Source organism: Peromyscus leucopus, chromosome 8b (genome assembly GCF_004664715.2).
Source record: "Peromyscus leucopus breed LL Stock chromosome 8b, UCI_PerLeu_2.1, whole genome shotgun sequence".
NCBI classification, from domain to species: Eukaryota; Metazoa; Chordata; class Mammalia; order Rodentia; family Cricetidae; genus Peromyscus; species Peromyscus leucopus.
In genome coordinates this window covers 18,618,765-18,636,885 of record NC_051086.1, presented here as the reverse complement: position 1 = coordinate 18,636,885, position 18,121 = coordinate 18,618,765, and the positions used below count along the sequence as shown (strand labels likewise).

The following is an 18,121-nucleotide window of genomic DNA, read 5'->3' as shown; positions in this document are numbered from 1 at the left end:
TGGACCACGACTGGGCTCAGGACCACGCTCCTTCTCAGAGCACTCAAATGTTGGCTAGTATACAAAAAGAAGTTCTCAACACACTTTTAAAAAGTGGAAGCTTAATGTTATGATGAAAAAAATTCCTATCATTGGTAGATACTCACACACACCAACCCCTACCCACAGCATCTGAATTACAAGGCAGCCCTGGAGGACAATCCTTCTGCACACACACGGCCACTATCTATAGCTGTCTGCCACCAGCCTACACTCCCAGTGATGCTAGACCGAGTCTGGCCGCAGTAGTTGCCAGGTAATTTGGTCCACACCTCCAGCAGTGCAGCTTAATACTAAATGCTGCTACTCAGTCCTCCCACAGGTGACTGGGGACCAAACTCTAGGCTTTATACATTTCCCAGATGTATAAAATTATCTTTCATTTGCACTAAAGGGCAAGCAGCATCTTGATATGAGGCAAGTGCTGTGGATAGCAGGTCGTCCATCCATCCATCCTCAACCGTACTCTGATCCTCTGCCTCTACCAATGCTCCGCAAGCCCCACAGGACTGCAATTCTCTGATGGAGAACAACACTCACTCTTCACCAGCATTACGTCCAGACACTTCTTTCCCACCCAGAAGATACTAGGAAAAGTCACAATTTTGGCACACCACTTTTCAGAAGTTGCTGACTACTGGTTACTAGAATATATTTAATCATACATATTTGTGAACACTGTGTCTCTGTGTGTATTCAATAGTAAATATAAAATACACTTAACCTGTTTTTCCTTTATTTATGGGTGAGCAATAATGTTGAAAACAACAATAATTAGAACTTGAAAGACTATATTAAAACTGAACTTAGAAGTTAAATGGATACATTTTATCAGGTATTTAATACTCTAATCTATGAAACCCATTATTTTTTTCCAAAACTAGAAGTTAATTGTGCCTGGACATTTACATTGAAAGTGGTTCATGCTGTAGTCCCCAAAAGTCCCCAAAGGCTACCCCACATCATCCACCCAGGCAGATTCCCACTGAGCAGGTCACCTGGTAGCAGATGGCACAGATATCATTGTGCTTCTCCAGCTGCTCTTTCGTAGCGATGGGGAGAGATTTAATCTTATTCACAGCATCCCTGCGGAGTAGGAAGCTCTTCCATCCTAGCTGGGCACGAAGCCACACATTGTAATAGGAATGGATGAAGATGATCATGGAGCCCATCACGGTCCACTCTCCAAAGATGGTCTCTGAGACACCGTAGGCCACCACACAAAGGGCCACAAGAAACTCCAGCAGGCGGTAAGTGCCATTCACATAGTAGATGACATCATCCATGTTTTCCACGGGCTCTTTGCGGAATTCCTCAACCATAAATAAGACATAAATAAAAAGTGTTCCAAGAACCTGGAAAAATGAATGTATCTTGTTAGAACGTGATCATAAGAAAACAATTCTCCCCAAGTCTAAAGTAGTAACACACTCTTAGTTTTTTTGGGGTACCATATTTAAAATCTCAAGCATACCCAGGGAAGACAAAAACATAAAAACACTGTCCAATGAGACAAAGGGGACATGTGGGTGATGGGCCCCAGGTACTGAGACAGCAGACGGCAGGCAGGCAGAGCGGCGTTCTTAGAATGATTTGGGGAGTAACCAGTCTCCTCAGACTCCTCCATCAACCCTCCCTTGAAGACCTTCCTCCATCATCCCTCTGCCCCTCTTCTCTCCAAACACTTCCCTTCTATAAGGAACAGCACTGAAGGTGTCATTTCCAGGACCACATTTCCTTTTCCTTCTTAACTGACTGGGCAGCCCAGTCCTCCGTAAGTCAGGATAAGCTTGCCATGTTTGGGCAGTGCTATTCATATGTCTCTGTGAGGTACACACATTAGCTATGAATGTTTATAGTATATATCACGTGTGCACACATGAGTTGTATAGATATAGACTACAAGGGTATTTTTGAGTAGATGTTTACTTTGAAAAGCCAATCCTAAACAAGCTCCAAGACAGTTTAGTGATACAGTGTCTTAACAATTTAAGATTTGTACGACAACTCTGTATCACACCATTTTGAAAAGATAAACTGAAAGGCTTAATTACATTGGTTTTAAAAACAAAAACAAAAACAAAAAAATGCACTTTTGTCAAGACGGTACCGAAAACAAAGGAGGCCGCCCCTCCCAAAGCCAAAAGGAAGGCCCTGAAAGCCAAGAAAATAGACAGCGCTGGGCAGCCCCCACACCCTCACCAAGAGCTCGCCGCCCAAGAGAAACAGGCTGAACACTATGCCACTATCAAGTTCCCCTGATCACCGAGTCAGCCATGAAGAAGACGGAAGGCAGGGCATGGTACCCTTATATTCACTGGGATGTCAAGGCCGACAAGTGCCAGAGCACACCAGCTGGGTAAAACCTCCATGACTCTGATGTGGCCAAAGTCAGCACCCTGCTCAGTCTGGATTGAGAGAGGCCAGTGTTCAGCTGACTCATGATTATGATGATTTGGATATTGCCAACAAAACTGGGATCACCTAAACCCAGTGCAGATGGCTAATTCTAAATATAATTTTATTTTCACCATGAAAAAAGCAAAGCAAAATGTTTGTATCATTACCACAAATGGAAAACGACATGGTTTAGGTAACATGCAGTAAAACAAGTATCTTCGTGGCATGTGAACTTCATGCCTGTAATCATAAAGAAATTTTTGCCCCCTCCTCAAAAAAATGCCAGCAGGACTCAGATGGGTCTGTCTAGCATTTTCATAGCCAGCTTTGCCCATAAACGCAAACTGCTCTCGTTAAGAGTGCGAAGTGATGGCCACCTGAACCCCCTCACTCATCTCGAAGAGGTCTGACTCCTTTGCTGGGAAGAGCAAGCAGCCAGGCGGTGCAGTCAGTCTGAATCTCACCTGCAGAGAGGTCAGGATGCTGCTGGAGATGATGATGAGGAGCCAAAAGTCCATGTGAAAGAACTGGCAGATCATGTAGGCCATGTATGCAGGGAACACGAGGAGGAACAGGCAGAGGCTCACAGCACGGAAGTGTTTCCACAAACTCCTGGACAAGACACAAGATTCCTTTATAGTCAAGGCATTCACCAGCTGCCTCTTCAGCACAGCGCTGGGCATACAATGGCCGCGCCTTAGTTCTGCAGTCACTTTCGGTGCGTTACAGTTCTCTCATGACTTTTCCCACTCACTGTAGCTACTGGCGTCCTCTTACTACCATGGAGCACTGGGGGTGGGGTCGGGGAAGGCCCAGAGCACTAGGCAGGCTTCTCCCCTAAGTTTCCTTTGCACTTGGTTCTGGTAGAGGAAGAAACAAGTGCGAGCCTGGTTCAGTATCTTGAAGGGATACAGAACCACACCGGCTAGTCAGTTCTTGTTGCAGTGCAATTAGGGGTCTTTTTCATCTTTTATAAACTTTCTATAGTAGTCCACCATTTCCATTAATATGCAAAATTAATGCAATCTTTAAAAGACACTGCAGAAACAACATAATATTGGCTGTAGCTAGGTCAAAGCACCCTGATTTTTAGCAGTGTGCAAAAAAAATTCATTTTAACCAAGCCCACCCTTAAATACCTGACAGAGCTTTATGGAGAAACCTTGAACTTCAAGATCAAATCTCCAGTAGCTGTAATTAACGACAATCACTAAGATTAACTGAGACCCAGCTGAGAACTCGAACACTGGCAGACTGACTTTTCAGCCACAGTACCTTTTAAGAGAATTTTACAAAATGTTTGTCTATGCAGATGATGGAGCACTTGAGCAAAGCTGACCCACTGGAATCAAAATGCTAATTTGAATTGTTTTATAAATCTGCTCTCACAGTTCTACCTCCCAAGAGACTGGTTCCTCCAAGCAATAGATCCAAATGTAGTTCTAGAACCAATCATCAAAACGTGGACGGAAAAAATACTGGCCCTGAATTTTAACCAGTCTTTTATGGAATTTCTTTGCATGAACCACAAACCATAGTAGTATCTTTAGTTTTGTGATGCCAGATATTGAATTAAAGTCTCCAAACATTCTAAGTGAGTCCTCTACCACTAACCCAATATTCCCAGTATGCAGAATATGCAGAAAGAACTGTTTGGGTTTTAGGTTTTAAATACATTCGATGGCTGCAGCCACCGCTTCCTCAGCTCAGTTGTTAGCGTGCTTGGCTAACAGCTATGAAAGGGCGTGCTGGGGCCACATGTCTGCAATCTCAGCAGCAGAAGTGGGGACAAGAGGGTCTGGACAGCCAGGCAGTCTAGCCAATCAGTGAGCTACAGGTTCAGTAAGAGAGCCTGCCCCAACAGCAACCTCTGTCTCACACACAAGCACACAAGCACAAGCACGCGCACACACACGCACGCACGTACGCACACGCAGACACACACATGCGCACTTAGGTACACACACGCCCAGACACACTCAACACACACACTCAACACACACACACACACACAGAGACACACACACACACACATACACGCGCGCGCGTGTGCACAAGAAGAGAGACTGATCCGACATCAACCTCTAGCCTCTACACAAGTGAATGCGTACCTGCATATACTCCACACAAGAATAAACAATAATTTTTTAAAAAATAATAAAAATAAATATAATTTAAAATTTTTTTAGTACCAGATGTACACAGATCCAGCTACTAATTTTATTTTGTCCCATATGGCATCAAAAATCTCCATTAGACCATCCCTCCATATGTTGCAACTTCTTAAAAGACCGTCAAAGATGGCTACAATTCTGTAGGGACCTGTGTTTATAAACCTTATCCTTTCTTCTCCCCTTGTATTCTCTCCTAATGCTTCGTCTCCTTTAACTAGCATTATGTAGGATAAAACCACGTTATACATTTCCTGGGCACTCCTCTACACAGGTTGGGAGATAGCACAGTGGATAAGGCAGCGGCCTTGCAATGAGGACTCCAGTGCTGATTCCCAGGGAGGCAGCTGCCTGTAATCAGTGCTCAAGAGACGGAGACCGGATTCCCCAAGGCAAGCTGGCTGCTTAGACTAACTCAATCATCAAACTCTCATTCTGCCCCGTCAATTAGGCAGACAAGAACCTAGGAAGATACCTAGCATCCACCTCTGGCCTCAACATGTACAGGTGCACACACAGGCAAATACAAAACATGAACAACACACAAACACAGAGTCAAACCCTCCTATCAGGAAGTAAACACCAAGTGAATGGCACATTTCCATCCTTGCTCCCCCTCTAAACACTCCTTTGATCTACAGGCATTATGTGGGAAGAGTATTCTATCAATAGAATTGAAGAGGATAGGGTGGTCCTTACTTGTCTCTAGATGCTCCCAGCGCCAGAACAATGGGATCCGCTATCTCTAGCATGGACTGCAGGATAGAGGCAACGACGATGAAGAGGATGATGCTGAGCAGGAACGCACGGTGAACCACCTGAAGTTCTATGAGGCCAGTCTGCACTGCCAGGATCAGCAGAGTGACTCCTTCTGTCATCCCCCTGATAGGCAGACATGTGCACAGGTCAATTCGTAGTCCAACCATCATCTAATTCCAAGAAGACACTCCAAAGGCTGATTCCGTATTTTAAAATCTATTCTGACATTTCAGACTAAAATCTTATCTGTATGCAATGGGACATGTAGTCACATTAATGTGGCAGTACACACTGATGTACATGCATCCTTACATGTTCAAAAGCATGCTGAGTTTACCATACAACAAAAGAAAAAAGAAATTTCTAAAACAAACAATTTCTAAGCAGACTGCCACTGAAACAGAGCCTTCTGCTACCAAGATGGAGTATGCAGATTAACAGCATCAGTTATATACTGCTCGTGCGCTCTCTCTCGCTCGCTCTCGCTCTCTCTCTCTCTCTCTCTCTCACACACACACACACACACACACACACACACACACACGCTAAACGTAAAAGTATTTATTTAAAAAATATTTGCCGGGCGGTTGTGGCGCACGCCTTTAATTCCAGCACTCGGGAAGCAGAGCCAGGCGGATCTCTGTGAGTTCGAGCCAGCCTGGGCTACACATGAGCTCAGAAAGGCGCAAAGCTACACAGAGAAACCTGTCTGAAAAAACCAAAAAAAAAAAAAAAAAAAAAAAAAAAAATATTTGCTTCTTGGAGAAGAAAATATTCCTTTTAAAAAGACAAGAAGCAGTAGATAGCATAGATAAAGACTAATCTTTTTGCAATTAATATTCATATGGAATAATATATATACCAAAAGTCTCACGACTTTATAATATTCTCTTCGTTTGGTTCATGAAAATGAACAAAACAACCTCCTAGGAGAAATGATAGGCATCATTTTTAAAACTACGTGAGGAAATACTTCAAAATGTGACGAACGACGACGACGACACAGTGCACAGCACGGTGGAATGTGTGAGAAGGCGGGCACACCCATTTTGACAATATATACAGGTAAAATCTTAATGGAGAAAACATGCTAAGAAATCAGTTCTTGAATACTGAAGTACAACATACAAACCTGCCAACTCAACAATCCTACTGCTAATAATTGACTTTAGAGATGGTCTACACAAAAATGAAAACCTATGATAAAAGAAAACAGTGAACACTGGGATATGCTCTAACACCACAGGAGCACCAAGCAAAACCAGGATTCTGAACCCATGAGCCAATGACCTGGTGTCTTCAACCAATGAAACACAGCAGGAAAATAACAACACCAGGAATCTAAACAGTAAGGAGGCTTAAAAATGGATCAGGCAAGTGTAACATGATCTTATTTGAATCTTAACTGAGCAAAATATTAAAAAAAAAAAAATCCAGTAGAGGAATGTGAATAACTGGATATGATATCAAAGGCTCTTGTACCAGGAACGGTGATTTGACCCTAGCTATACCTTTGTGAAGACATTTACAGGTGGGGCTGGAGAGATGGCTCAGTGGTTAGGAGCACTGGCTGCTCTTCCAGAGGACCTGGGTTCAACTCCCACGATCCACATGGCAGCTCACAACTATCTATTCTTTTAGACCTAGGGAATCAGACACCCTCTTCTGCCCATTTTAGGGATTGGACATGTACATGGTACAGACTTGCATGCAGGCAAAACACACACACACACACAAAACAGTAAAGTCTTGGGTTAAAGTATCAAATGGAAATCAGATTTTAACAGGAGGATACATGCTTCAAATGGGAAAAAGCAAGCTTTTGAATTCTCAAAATCTAATATTTCACTCAAAAGTGAAATATCCAAGTCATTATATATATATAATTAAATATTTTTATATTGTAATTTTGTTATTGTTTTTCATAGCACTCAATACCAATATTGCAACTAACTAGTCAAGAAAAAGAATCCTAGGGGGGAGGAGAAGGGAGAGCAAGGGAATCCGTGGCTGATATGTAAAATTAAATTAAATTATAAAATAAAAAAATAATAAAAAAGAATCCTAAAAACTCCATTTTCTCTCAAACTCAACAAAGACATTCATGATTATCACTACATCTATGATTAAGATCATACGTGACCAGTTTACCTATTCATGGCAGGGTCGTTCATGAAGGCGCGATATCCCTGCAGGTAGAACTTGCAGAGTGTCAGAACACCCAAGGCGACAAAGGACACCGTGAAGACCAGGCCCAGAAGGGAGTAGGGTGTACTGCAGCACTCCGCGATGCTGGAAAACAGGAGATGGGCAGGCTGAGTTCTCTATCTGCAGTTCGGTCATCTTAAATCATCAGCAATCATCCAGGACCCAAATCTGAGGTAGTGTCACCCATCACTCCATTAAGAAGTCCGTTTTTCATGTTGCTTTTACTTATTTATTTACTGGGACAGGATCTCACTATGTAGCCCTAGCTACCTGGCTGCTTGGAACTCACTATGTAGACACGACTACCCTAAAACTCAGAGATCCACCCACCTCTGCCTACAATTAAAGGAGTGTACCACCACACCTGGCTACCATAAGTAATTTAAGCCATTTTATCACCTGCCATTCTAAACTATTAAGTCTTCTACCTCTTCAGCAAACATCCAGTACACAGTAACAGGTCTCAGCAAGGTCTGTACTTCTATTACCTATCATCATCAAATGCAGTAAATACCAAAGAGTTTAAACTTTGTTCACACCTCCAGAACCATGTAATTCACATGATGGTAAATATCCCAAAGTAACCTGTGCTACATGCACTTTGTTATGGCGACTGTTGGCTGTTCAAAAGCTCAGACTGTACCCATCACATAGGTACTTGTCAGAACTCCCTACATGACCTTCTTACTACCCAGTAACCTCACCCAGTGAACAGCAGTATCAACCACACCATACCACCACCACTGCCTCAAATCTTAATTTTATTTGGGGATACAAAATAATGTAACTTTAAACAGCTACTTTACAACCATACCCAGGAAAACAGTTCAAGATCATTTAAAGACTGTTACAATTTTACAAATTAAAAATCAAACTTTGATTAGCATAAAAAACATTAAGCTAATTTAATATTGAACCAGTTATTAAAATATATTTTTATAATAGTACATGCTTACAGAAACTACTTTTTTTTCCTTTTTTTAATTAAGAGATTTTCTATTCATTTTACATACCAACCACAGATTCCCCTGTCCTTCCTCCTCCCACCCCCCAGTCTTCCCCCCAACCCACTCCCCATTCCCACCTCCTCCAAGGCAAGGTCTCCCTCCCATGAGGGGTCAGCAAAGCCTGGTACATTCAGGTGAGGCAGGTCCAAGGCCCTTCTCCCTGCACCAAGGCTGCACAGTGTCTCAGCACAGACCCCAGGCTCCAAAAAGCTGGCTCATGCACTAGGGATGGGTCCCAATCCCACTGCCTGGGGGCCCCCTAAACAGTTCAAGCTAAACGACTGTCTCACTTATCCAGAGGGCCTAGTCCAGTATCATGAGGGCTCCTCAGCTATTGGTCCACAGTTCATGTGTTTCCACTAGATACTATCTTACACCTGTCAGAATGGCTAAGATCAAAAACACTGAAGACAGCTTATGTTGGAGAGGATATAGAGCAAGGGGAACTCTCCTCCACTGTTGGTGGGAATGCAAACTTGTACAGTCACTTTGGAAATCAGTATGGCAATTTCTCAGAAAAACTGGGAATCAATCTCCCTCAAGACCCAGCTATACCACTCTTGGGCATATACCCAATGAATGCTCAATCATACCACAAGGATACATGCTCAACTATGTTCACTGCAGCATTATTTGTAATAGCCAGAACCTGGAAACAACCTAGATGCCCCTCAACTGAAGAATGGATAAAGAAAATGTGGTACATATACACAATGGAGTACTATTCAGCAGAGAAAAACAATGACATCATGAAATTTGCAGGCAAATGGATGGAACTAGAAAATATCATCCTGAGTGAAGTAACCCAGATTCAGAAGGACAGAAGCTACTTATAATTAAAACACTTTGTTTTTACTATGTACACCCAAGCATACATGTGAACACACCTCTCCTACACTCCCCCCCCTCCTCCCCCCCCTCTCCTCTCACACACACACACACACACACACACACACACACACAAAGCAAATAAATGAATAAGAGAGTGAACCTGGAACCTGTATGTATAGAGAGAACTGAGCATTTCAAATTCACTCTCAGTGAAAATGACAAATGCAGACCCAACAGAAGCTCACAATAGACTCAAATGACACACAGGAATCAAAACAGAACAGAAACCCTAACGTAGGGCCAGAGTCAGCTCAGTGGATAGGAGTACTTGCTGCACACACGAGGACCTGAGTTCAGATCCCAGCACCCACCTAAAAAGCTGTGTGGCTGTGTGCACCTGCAGCCCTAGCACTGAAGAGAGGTGGCAGGCAGAAACAGGAGGATGATCACTATGTCTTGCTAGCTACTAGCCTAGCTCTAAGTTCAGCAAGAGATCCTATCTCAGGGTAATAAGGCAGAGAATAATGAGGCCAGACACAGATAATGAGGCCAGTACCCTCCTCTGCATGTACACACTGACACACGTGTGCACACACTCCCACACCTATACAAACAACCTTAAACCCTGAAACACAAGTGTTTGAATTACTTGGGGCTAAACAGAGAAGTGTTAGGATATACCCATTTTACCAATTATTTTCTCAGCACTGAAGCAAACCATGAAGAACATGAGGATCTGGTCCAAGTACACAGAATAGCCACAGGTGCTGGGCTGAGCTCTGACTTGAGTGGCAGCTGTGACTGTTGTCACAATGTCACCAGGGAGATGCTCTCCCGGAGTCTCCCCACTGTAAATAGGAAATGGTGACAAAGGTCCCTGTCTCTCAAGGTTGCTGGAAAGACTAAATGGGAGGAAGGTGTTTAGCATGTGGCAGGTAGGAGAGACTCAACATGACCATCATTTTAGTACCATATCCACAAATCACTTGCTGTACCCTGGTCCCCAGAGCAGCCGAACACCCCCGGACTGCGCTTCAGTTCACATATCCCTGTACTACCAGATCGGGCCCCCTCCACTGAAAAGCCTATCTGGATTAAATCTAGTCCTGTGATACTGCTAAGAGTAACGGGCACACCTGACTTCCCAGAGCCAAGTTCTCTCTTCCGAGGGTGAATTACCTTGTCAGGAAAAGGAAGAGCAGCCTCTCTCGGGATGCGGGCTGATCGCGGGTGCTGAAGTAGGAGTAGATCTGAAGAGCAAATAGAACAAGCCAGAAGACCATGAAGAGCACAGGGACGACCAGCTGGTTCCACAGGGACATTCCCAAGGCCAGGAGGCCGTACACCTCCACGACCTAAAGAGGAGAGAGAGAAAGCTGCCTCAGAGCTCAAGGACTTCAAAACTAACCATCTCTTTTCTCCCAGGGTTGTTCTCACTCATCTTTGTCAAAGGCGGACAGATACACAGTAAGAAGCACATTTTCCCATGTACTCAATTTCACATTCCTATTCACACATGACATGCGTGCACAGGCTGGCAATGGCATGTTGCCCCAGTAGTTCAGAGAGGTCGGATTCAAAACAGTGACCTCCATGGTGCTTTTGAAGATACCTGTTTTACATTCATGTCTAATGAAGATGATCAGAATAAGCATGAAAACCATATTGATTAAGGAAATGGGGGTGGGGGGCTGGAGAGATGGTTCTGAGGTTAAAAGCACTAGCTGCTCTTCCAGAAGACCCAGGTTCAATTACTGGAACCACATGACAGCTCACAACTGTGTCCAGTTCTGAGGTTCTGACGCCCTCTTCTGGTCTGTAAGGGCACTGCACAAACGGGCGGTGCACAGATACATGTAGGCACTCATATTCATAAAATAAAATTATTGGTATTTCGAGACAGGGTTTCTTTGTGTAGTCTTGGTTGCATTGGAACTCATTCTGTAGGTCAGGCTGGCCTCAAACTCACAAAGATCTACCTGCCTCAGCCTTCTGAGTGCTGGGATTAAGGGCATATGCCGCCATCACCTGGAAGTAAAAATATGAAAAAAGGAATAGCTCAGGGTTTCCTCATGATTGTCACACTTGCAAGAGAGAACTTCATCTCCATTGTCCTCACTACTGAGCAGCAGAGAACTTGGTAGCATGTCTTTCCTACAGACAAAATGATTCCTCTGGGTCTCCCATCAAGCACCATTTTCATTTTATTTGGGGTGCCAAATGCATTATCGCCAGGCAAAGGGTACACCTTTAAAAGCTACTAATCTCAGAACTCACAAAGTTTCTCAGTTTATAAACATCTCTCATAAACCTCATTAACTAACATGAATTATTAATTATTGATTATTAAATCTGAGATGACACACATAACCCAGCTTCTAGAGCTCCTAAGTCAAGCATCAGACCCAGGTGAGCCAGCAGCACTCTATAGGTAGCCTACAAATCCTCAACCCGGCAGCCAGAGGAATCTATCCATGTGAAGGCGGGGCATCTCAATGAAATACAAAAAGCTTGAGGTATGATGTTAAAATATACTCATTTGCACTTATTCTTTTTTCAATTTTTTTTTTCAAAAATGTATGTGTGTGAGCTTACATGAGTAATGTGTGCCATGTACATGTAGGTGCCCACAGGGGCCATTAAGAGGGCATCAGATTCCCTGAGCCACCATATAGGTGCTGGATTTGAACCTAGGTCTTCTGCAAGGGCAATAAGCTCTGTTAACCAGAGCCATTGCTCCAGCCTCACATTTGTGATTTTTCTCAATTTAAATTTCTCATCAGTATAACAAATGCTTTTTCTACAACTCAGTCAAAATTAATCTCTATTTTTCCCATTTAGAAAATATTTAAGTAAGCCGAGCAGTGGTGGTGCAAGCCTTTGATCTTTAAACTCAGGAGGCAGAGGCAGAGGCAGGTGATCTCTGTGAGTTTGAGGCCAGCCAGATCTACAGAGCGAGATCCAGGACAGCCAGTGCTACACAGAGACATCCTGTCTTGAAAAACCAAAACAAAAGATTATTATTTTATTTTATGTGTATGAGTGTTGCAGATTATTATTTTATTTTATGTGTATGAGTGTCGCCTACATGTATGTTGTGCACCACCTGTTCTGTTCATAAGATGCCCTTGGAGACCAGAAGAGGGCGTCAGGTCCCCAGAACTGAGGCAGGAGGATCTCTGTGAGTTCCAGGTCAGCCAGGGCTATATAAAGAAATCCTGTCTCAAAAAAGCAAAAAAGAAAGAAAGGATTTAAGTAAACTGTTTAACTAGCTGTAACATTACTATTAGAGGCAAACTAGTTATCAAAAGTAGACAGTAGGGTGCCTCTTTTCCACTTAAGGACAGATGACTTGGACGTTTTCCATTTCTTGCTTATGTAATTCTGAAGTCATAAATTTTATAACCTGTAATTTATGCTCACCCATCTCATCCTAGTGACTTGTGAACCACATAGCAACCAATAGGTGACCATGACCTTGAGAAAGAGATGCTGTCTTATGGCCATTAAATATTTAATGTACTTAAACGTTTCCAAAATGGCCACTGTCTGTTATAAATTAGAATTGCTCCACACCACAAAGAACCAAAGATAAAATGCAGGTCTTGAATTGAACTCGCCCTTCTCATCCTGAATACAAACACAGCCTTTTCCCATAAGGCAGCTCTACACTGAGTGTGTACAAATCTCTCTTTAAGTTCTACTTCTGGGAGACCACCCAGGTTAATCACTGTATGAGGAAAGAAGGCAGAATCAAGTTAAGGTCCAGAGCTTAGGGGATAGTACTCAAAGTTCTGCTGGCAGATCACAACACAGCACCTCTCCAGCAGGGGTAGGAATCAGGTCCATCTGAGGGTTTCCTGAATGTCAAAGTCACACACACACAGTCAAGAGGTAGAAGAGAAAACAGACCAACACTGTTTATGTACAACGAAGCTGATTAATTAGATCCAACATTCTCTTCCAAATGTCTAACCTGGGAATCATCAGTCTTAGAGCAAAGGCCAAGAAGAAGAGAAAGACAACTATAAGCAGCAGGCTTTGTGTGCCAGCCTCCGGCACTACTTCTAAATGACACCCAATCACACTGCAACCCCAGGTTAGGGAAACGAAGGGAAGAAACTGTAGACACAGTAGGACTAGAGTCAGAAGGAAGGTCAAGGGCGGCCCGCCAGCTACTTGCTTTTCCTTATTTCTGCCTTCGGTATAATAAATAGCTAATCACTGGAAAGGCACAGAGTTCATCTGAATCTCACAGCTACTTTACGAGGTGAGTACAGTGTTTCAATGGTATCAGCTCCATTTTACAGAAAAGGGAGAGAGGTGATTACACCAAGGTCATTTAGGTGTTCAAGAGCAGCCTCAAGGTATGAACCCCAACACTCTGCACCCAGAGAGCCACTCCACCACAGAAGAACTTCCTAGGACAAACTGGATACTCCTCACAGGGCTGGAAGAGGGGCTTCTTCTAAGCTGTGAGGAAGTGTCACGATGGTCAGAGCTTGAATGCCAATGAACTAATCTTCACACAAAAACATATCAAGCTGTATGTGTCCAGCAGGCTTACCTGAACTAACTCCCTGTATGCAGACTTAGCGAGGTTATATGGTACTAAGAGATTAGATCCGAGAAAATACAGGACTTCCAACCCTGTAAAAATCATAGCGAATTTGTTGATGATGACGATGGTCTCCAGAGGGACGAGGCAGAGGCGTGCCAGCAGAGGAAGCATGTGCGCCGAGAAGAGCCAGATCTGCTTCGTCTTCATGACACAGGAGCATAAGGTACACACCACTAGCTGACCTGAAATGGGGAACAGATGGCATTTAACCCTGAGCATTTGGATCCACAGAGAAACATGATCATGATGACGATGATGATGATGATGATGATGATGCTATAGGGCCAGCCTTGTTGCAAAGCTTGATGACCTAAGTTAGCTGGACCATCATGGTAGAAAGAAAGAACTCCCAAAGCAAATTGTCCTTTGACATCAATGTGCCCACATATATTACACACACACACACACACACACAGAGAGAGAGAGAGAGAGAGAGAGAGAGAGAGAGAGAGAGAGAGAGAGAGAGAGCGCAAAAAAAAAATTAAGCGAAGCTTCTGAAGAAGTCTAAAGACTCTTCAACAATATTTTTGTTGTTCAAGACAGGGTTTCTCTGCATAGCCTTGGCTGTCAGGAACTTGATCTGTAGACCAAGCTGACCTTCAGGCTAGCCTTGAACTCACAGAAATCTACCGCCTCTACCTCCTGAGTGCTGGGATTAAAGGTGTGCACTATCACCACCCGGCTCTTGAATGATATTTTAAATCAGATTTTAATTTCATCTGGATATAACCACATATTTGAACATCCCATGAACTTGGAATATTTATCCCCTGAAGCTAATTTGGAAAAAAAAATAACTCTTTACAATTCTTGGTCACATTTGTGATGGCTTGAACAACAGAGAAAAGACTTTTTTTTTCCTTTTTGGTTATTTGAGACAGGGTTCTTCTGTGTAGCCCTGGCTGTCCTGGAACTCACTCTGTAGACCAGGCTGGCTTTGAACTCAGAGATCCACCGGCCTCTGCCTCTCGAGTGCTGGGATTAAAGGCATGCATTACCACTGCCCTCGAGAGAAAGCATTTTTAAATGTCTATTTTAGAATCACAATAATTCATCCGCTGCTATTTACACTGTTTCTTTTTCAAAGGTATTCAATACTGAGCAGCCTGCACTACACACGAAGTCCAAGATAATGGCTGCCTGCCCATCACCGGACTGTGCCAAGACGCCATCTCTTCTGAGCCTCTTAATCTCTAGCTGAACCATGTGAACCTCCCAAGTGACTCAATCCTGAGAGTAAAAGCTGAAAAGTGCACCCTTCATTCTCAAAGAGGGCTAAAGATCACCACAATCACAAAAGAAAGAAGAGCGGAGAACCAGGATGAGAGCCTTCAACCTCTTCTGCTCCCGCCACTCACCGGCAGCTCCCCAGCCACAAACGTTAGTGGAATGTGAAGCCCACTGTGAGACAGCTGCTGGCGTTACTCATTACCCATCCAGATGTATTCTGTATATGAGCAGATGTTAATATTTGGGGTTTTGTTTTTAAAATATTTTTATTATACTTTATTATTTATGTGTGTACTGTATATGTCTGCATGTGAACATACATGTGTGTGCCTGAGAGGGCAAGAATAAGGAGTCAGAACCCCTACAGCTAGAGCTGGACTCAAAAGATAGTAGTAAGCAGCAAGATGTGGGTGTTGGGAATTGAACCCGGGTCCTCTGCAAGAGCAGCAAGTGCTCTTAACCACTAAACCATCATCTCTCCAGCCCCTGACTAGACAACATTTTATATAATGATCAGAGTGTACAAACTGTTTTACAATCAACTTTCTCCACTTCGTACACTGTTAGCACTCTTGTACATTATTGCAATTATTGTTATTATTTGTGAGGTTCATTATGTTGAATGTATTTGGCAAACCATTAGCATTTAGCCTTTTTTCAGTATCACATAATTATAAAGTACTTGCAGAAATATGCATATACATTTGTGACAACCTTGCACTTTTATGATATACTTAAGCAAGCTTAAACGGAGCATGTTTCCTAATATTTGCTTACACTATATCCTCAAAGTGAATCAGACAATTTCACTGTCACCCAGGCTGGCTTCAAATTCAGGATTCTCCTGCCTCCATCCCATCCTCCCCCCCCCCCCCACCCCGCAAGGACTACAGTTGTATGCTAGAAGCCTGGTATAAAAAAAAAATAGGGACTTTGACATACACCTTTAGATAAACCTTTAGATAAACCAAGCCTTTCTCCAAAAAGATAGATGATGCATCTGAGAAACAAACAGAAAAAAGGTAAGGAAAGAGCCAGTCAATGAAAACAAGTCTCAGATAGGAAGAACACAGAACAAAAATTAATTGCAAAACAGGCTGGAGACAAAACTGATGAAACAGAAAGTTAAACAAAAGTACAGCTCTCTTCAAAGACAAGAACGAGAAGATTGGGGGGAGGGATGGAAAGGAGAAGACAAACGTGAGAAGCTGGACTTCCAGAAGGCAGAGCACTCAGCAGGGAAGGAAGGGGTCATCAGGAACTGAGAGAGGCCTGGGCATCCGGAGTAGATGCAGGAGGAAGTTCATCCTCATCATAAAATTAGCCTATCTGATGATGGGAACAGTGCACTTCTTTTACTAAAATGAGGGCAGAAAAACAAAGACCGGGAGGAAGTGCCTGGTGGCAGGGATGAGACATTTTTCACTGTTTACCTTCAGCGTTGTGATGTCTACAGTTCCCTGGTCAGCATGATGTGAACTCCCCCTCACTCCCAGCTCTAAAATTCCCCTAAGTCCAGGCCAACACAGGCAGAGCATTGTAGACACTTCCTCTATCTTCTTTGAGAGAGACCATGACTCAGAAGGCATTTTCTCTTTGAGACTATTTATCCTGCTTCTGTGGGGAAGTCACAGTGGGAACCCCCTGCAGCTCCAGGGGTGAGAGCTGTTTGCTCTGTGAGATGCCTACTCCAATGGGTAAGGCTGAGTAAAGCAAAATCACCTTGTACTCTAAACTCTCTGGATTCAGGGCTCCACAATTAGAAATAAGTCCAGGAAGGTTGCAACCTCTACGAAATCACGTCACATTTAAACGGCTTTGTTTCATGTAAAAGCACACCATTGCTGCTTCTGTATGTATCTGTCAGTTCCCTTTTGTAGTGCTGGGAACGGAGTTCTACCAGAGAGCTAAATCTCCAACCCAAACGCTGACTATTACTGAAACAGGAGTGGGAATTTACTTTAAAATCAATGTGAGAAGAAAAATACTCTTTAGTATACCATGGATATCATTTTATTCCCTTGGCAACCAGACCTTAGGTAAGCTACCAATAGTAAGAATAGAACCAGGCCAGCCTGGACCAGTGTAGAGTCTGCTTCAAATAAGCAAACAAAGAAACAGAAAAAGAGGAAGAGGAGGGAGGAAGAGAAGCGTAAGAAGATGAGAAAGTGGGGTAAGGAGGGGGAAAAGGAGGGGTAGGGAGGGTAGGAAGGAAGGGAAGGCAGCACAGCTGAGCCCCCCTCTTTTGCTAGGACAGATAACCTACACTGGCAGAGCAGAGCCGCGGTGGCTCCTCCTTGACTCAGCGAGGGGGGGGGCGGAAGTGGGTCAACTCCTGTTTGGCTGAGCTCATGATTTTGTGTTTTGGTGCCCTTTGGACTGGACAAGCCAAACTGGTCTTCCTCTTGGGGACAAATATGTGTGCCTCCAGGCCCTCAAGCACCCCTGCTGCCTGACAAGGACGAGCCACTGGCCACTTCTGACACTGAGGATCTGAAGTTCGAGAGAAAATCCTTACAGGTCTTTGACACCCTTCCTCGGGCTTCAGCAAACTCATCCTTTGCCTTCATAATTCAGAAGATGCAGGGGAAACCCTGTAAGGAATTTTCACTGCACACTCAAAAGTTCAACAGACCCATCGCTGGCCTCGGATGTTACATCAGAACAAGTTTTGTCAAAAGGAGTCTTTTTTCCCTAGGAGTCTCATTTCAAAGAGCAAAGGAAAGGAGGGAAAATCAGGTAACAGTACACTTTTGTGGTGATATTTTAATTGTGCTGAAATGTGATTTTATTTGTATGTTAATAAATAAAGTTTGCCTGGAGATCAGAGGTCACAGAACGAGGTCACATAGACT

The 18,121-nt window shown here is 43.5% G+C and overlaps 1 protein-coding gene across 5 annotated transcripts in view; it reads right to left on the bottom strand.

Annotated features, from left to right (window-relative positions):
- Positions 1–18,121, bottom strand: part of Rnf145 (ring finger protein 145) — a 47,584-nt gene that overhangs the window by 2,392 nt on the left and 27,071 nt on the right. For 4 of the 5 annotated variants that reach the window (XM_028864260.2, XM_028864261.2, XM_037201481.1 and 1 more), the window contains exons 5-10: positions 13,983–14,218; positions 10,595–10,770; positions 7,521–7,661; positions 5,310–5,492; positions 2,904–3,051; positions 1,038–1,394 (exon numbers count right to left, since the gene is read on the bottom strand). In XM_028864260.2, the coding sequence (XP_028720093.1) occupies positions 1,038–1,394; positions 2,904–3,051; positions 5,310–5,492; positions 7,521–7,661; positions 10,595–10,770; positions 13,983–14,218 (1,241 nt within the window). Of the gene's footprint in view, positions 1–1,037; positions 1,395–2,903; positions 3,052–5,309; positions 5,493–7,520; positions 7,662–10,590; positions 10,771–13,982; positions 14,219–18,121 lie in introns of those variants that run through there. The other variant, XM_028864262.2, reaches the window with a different exon arrangement.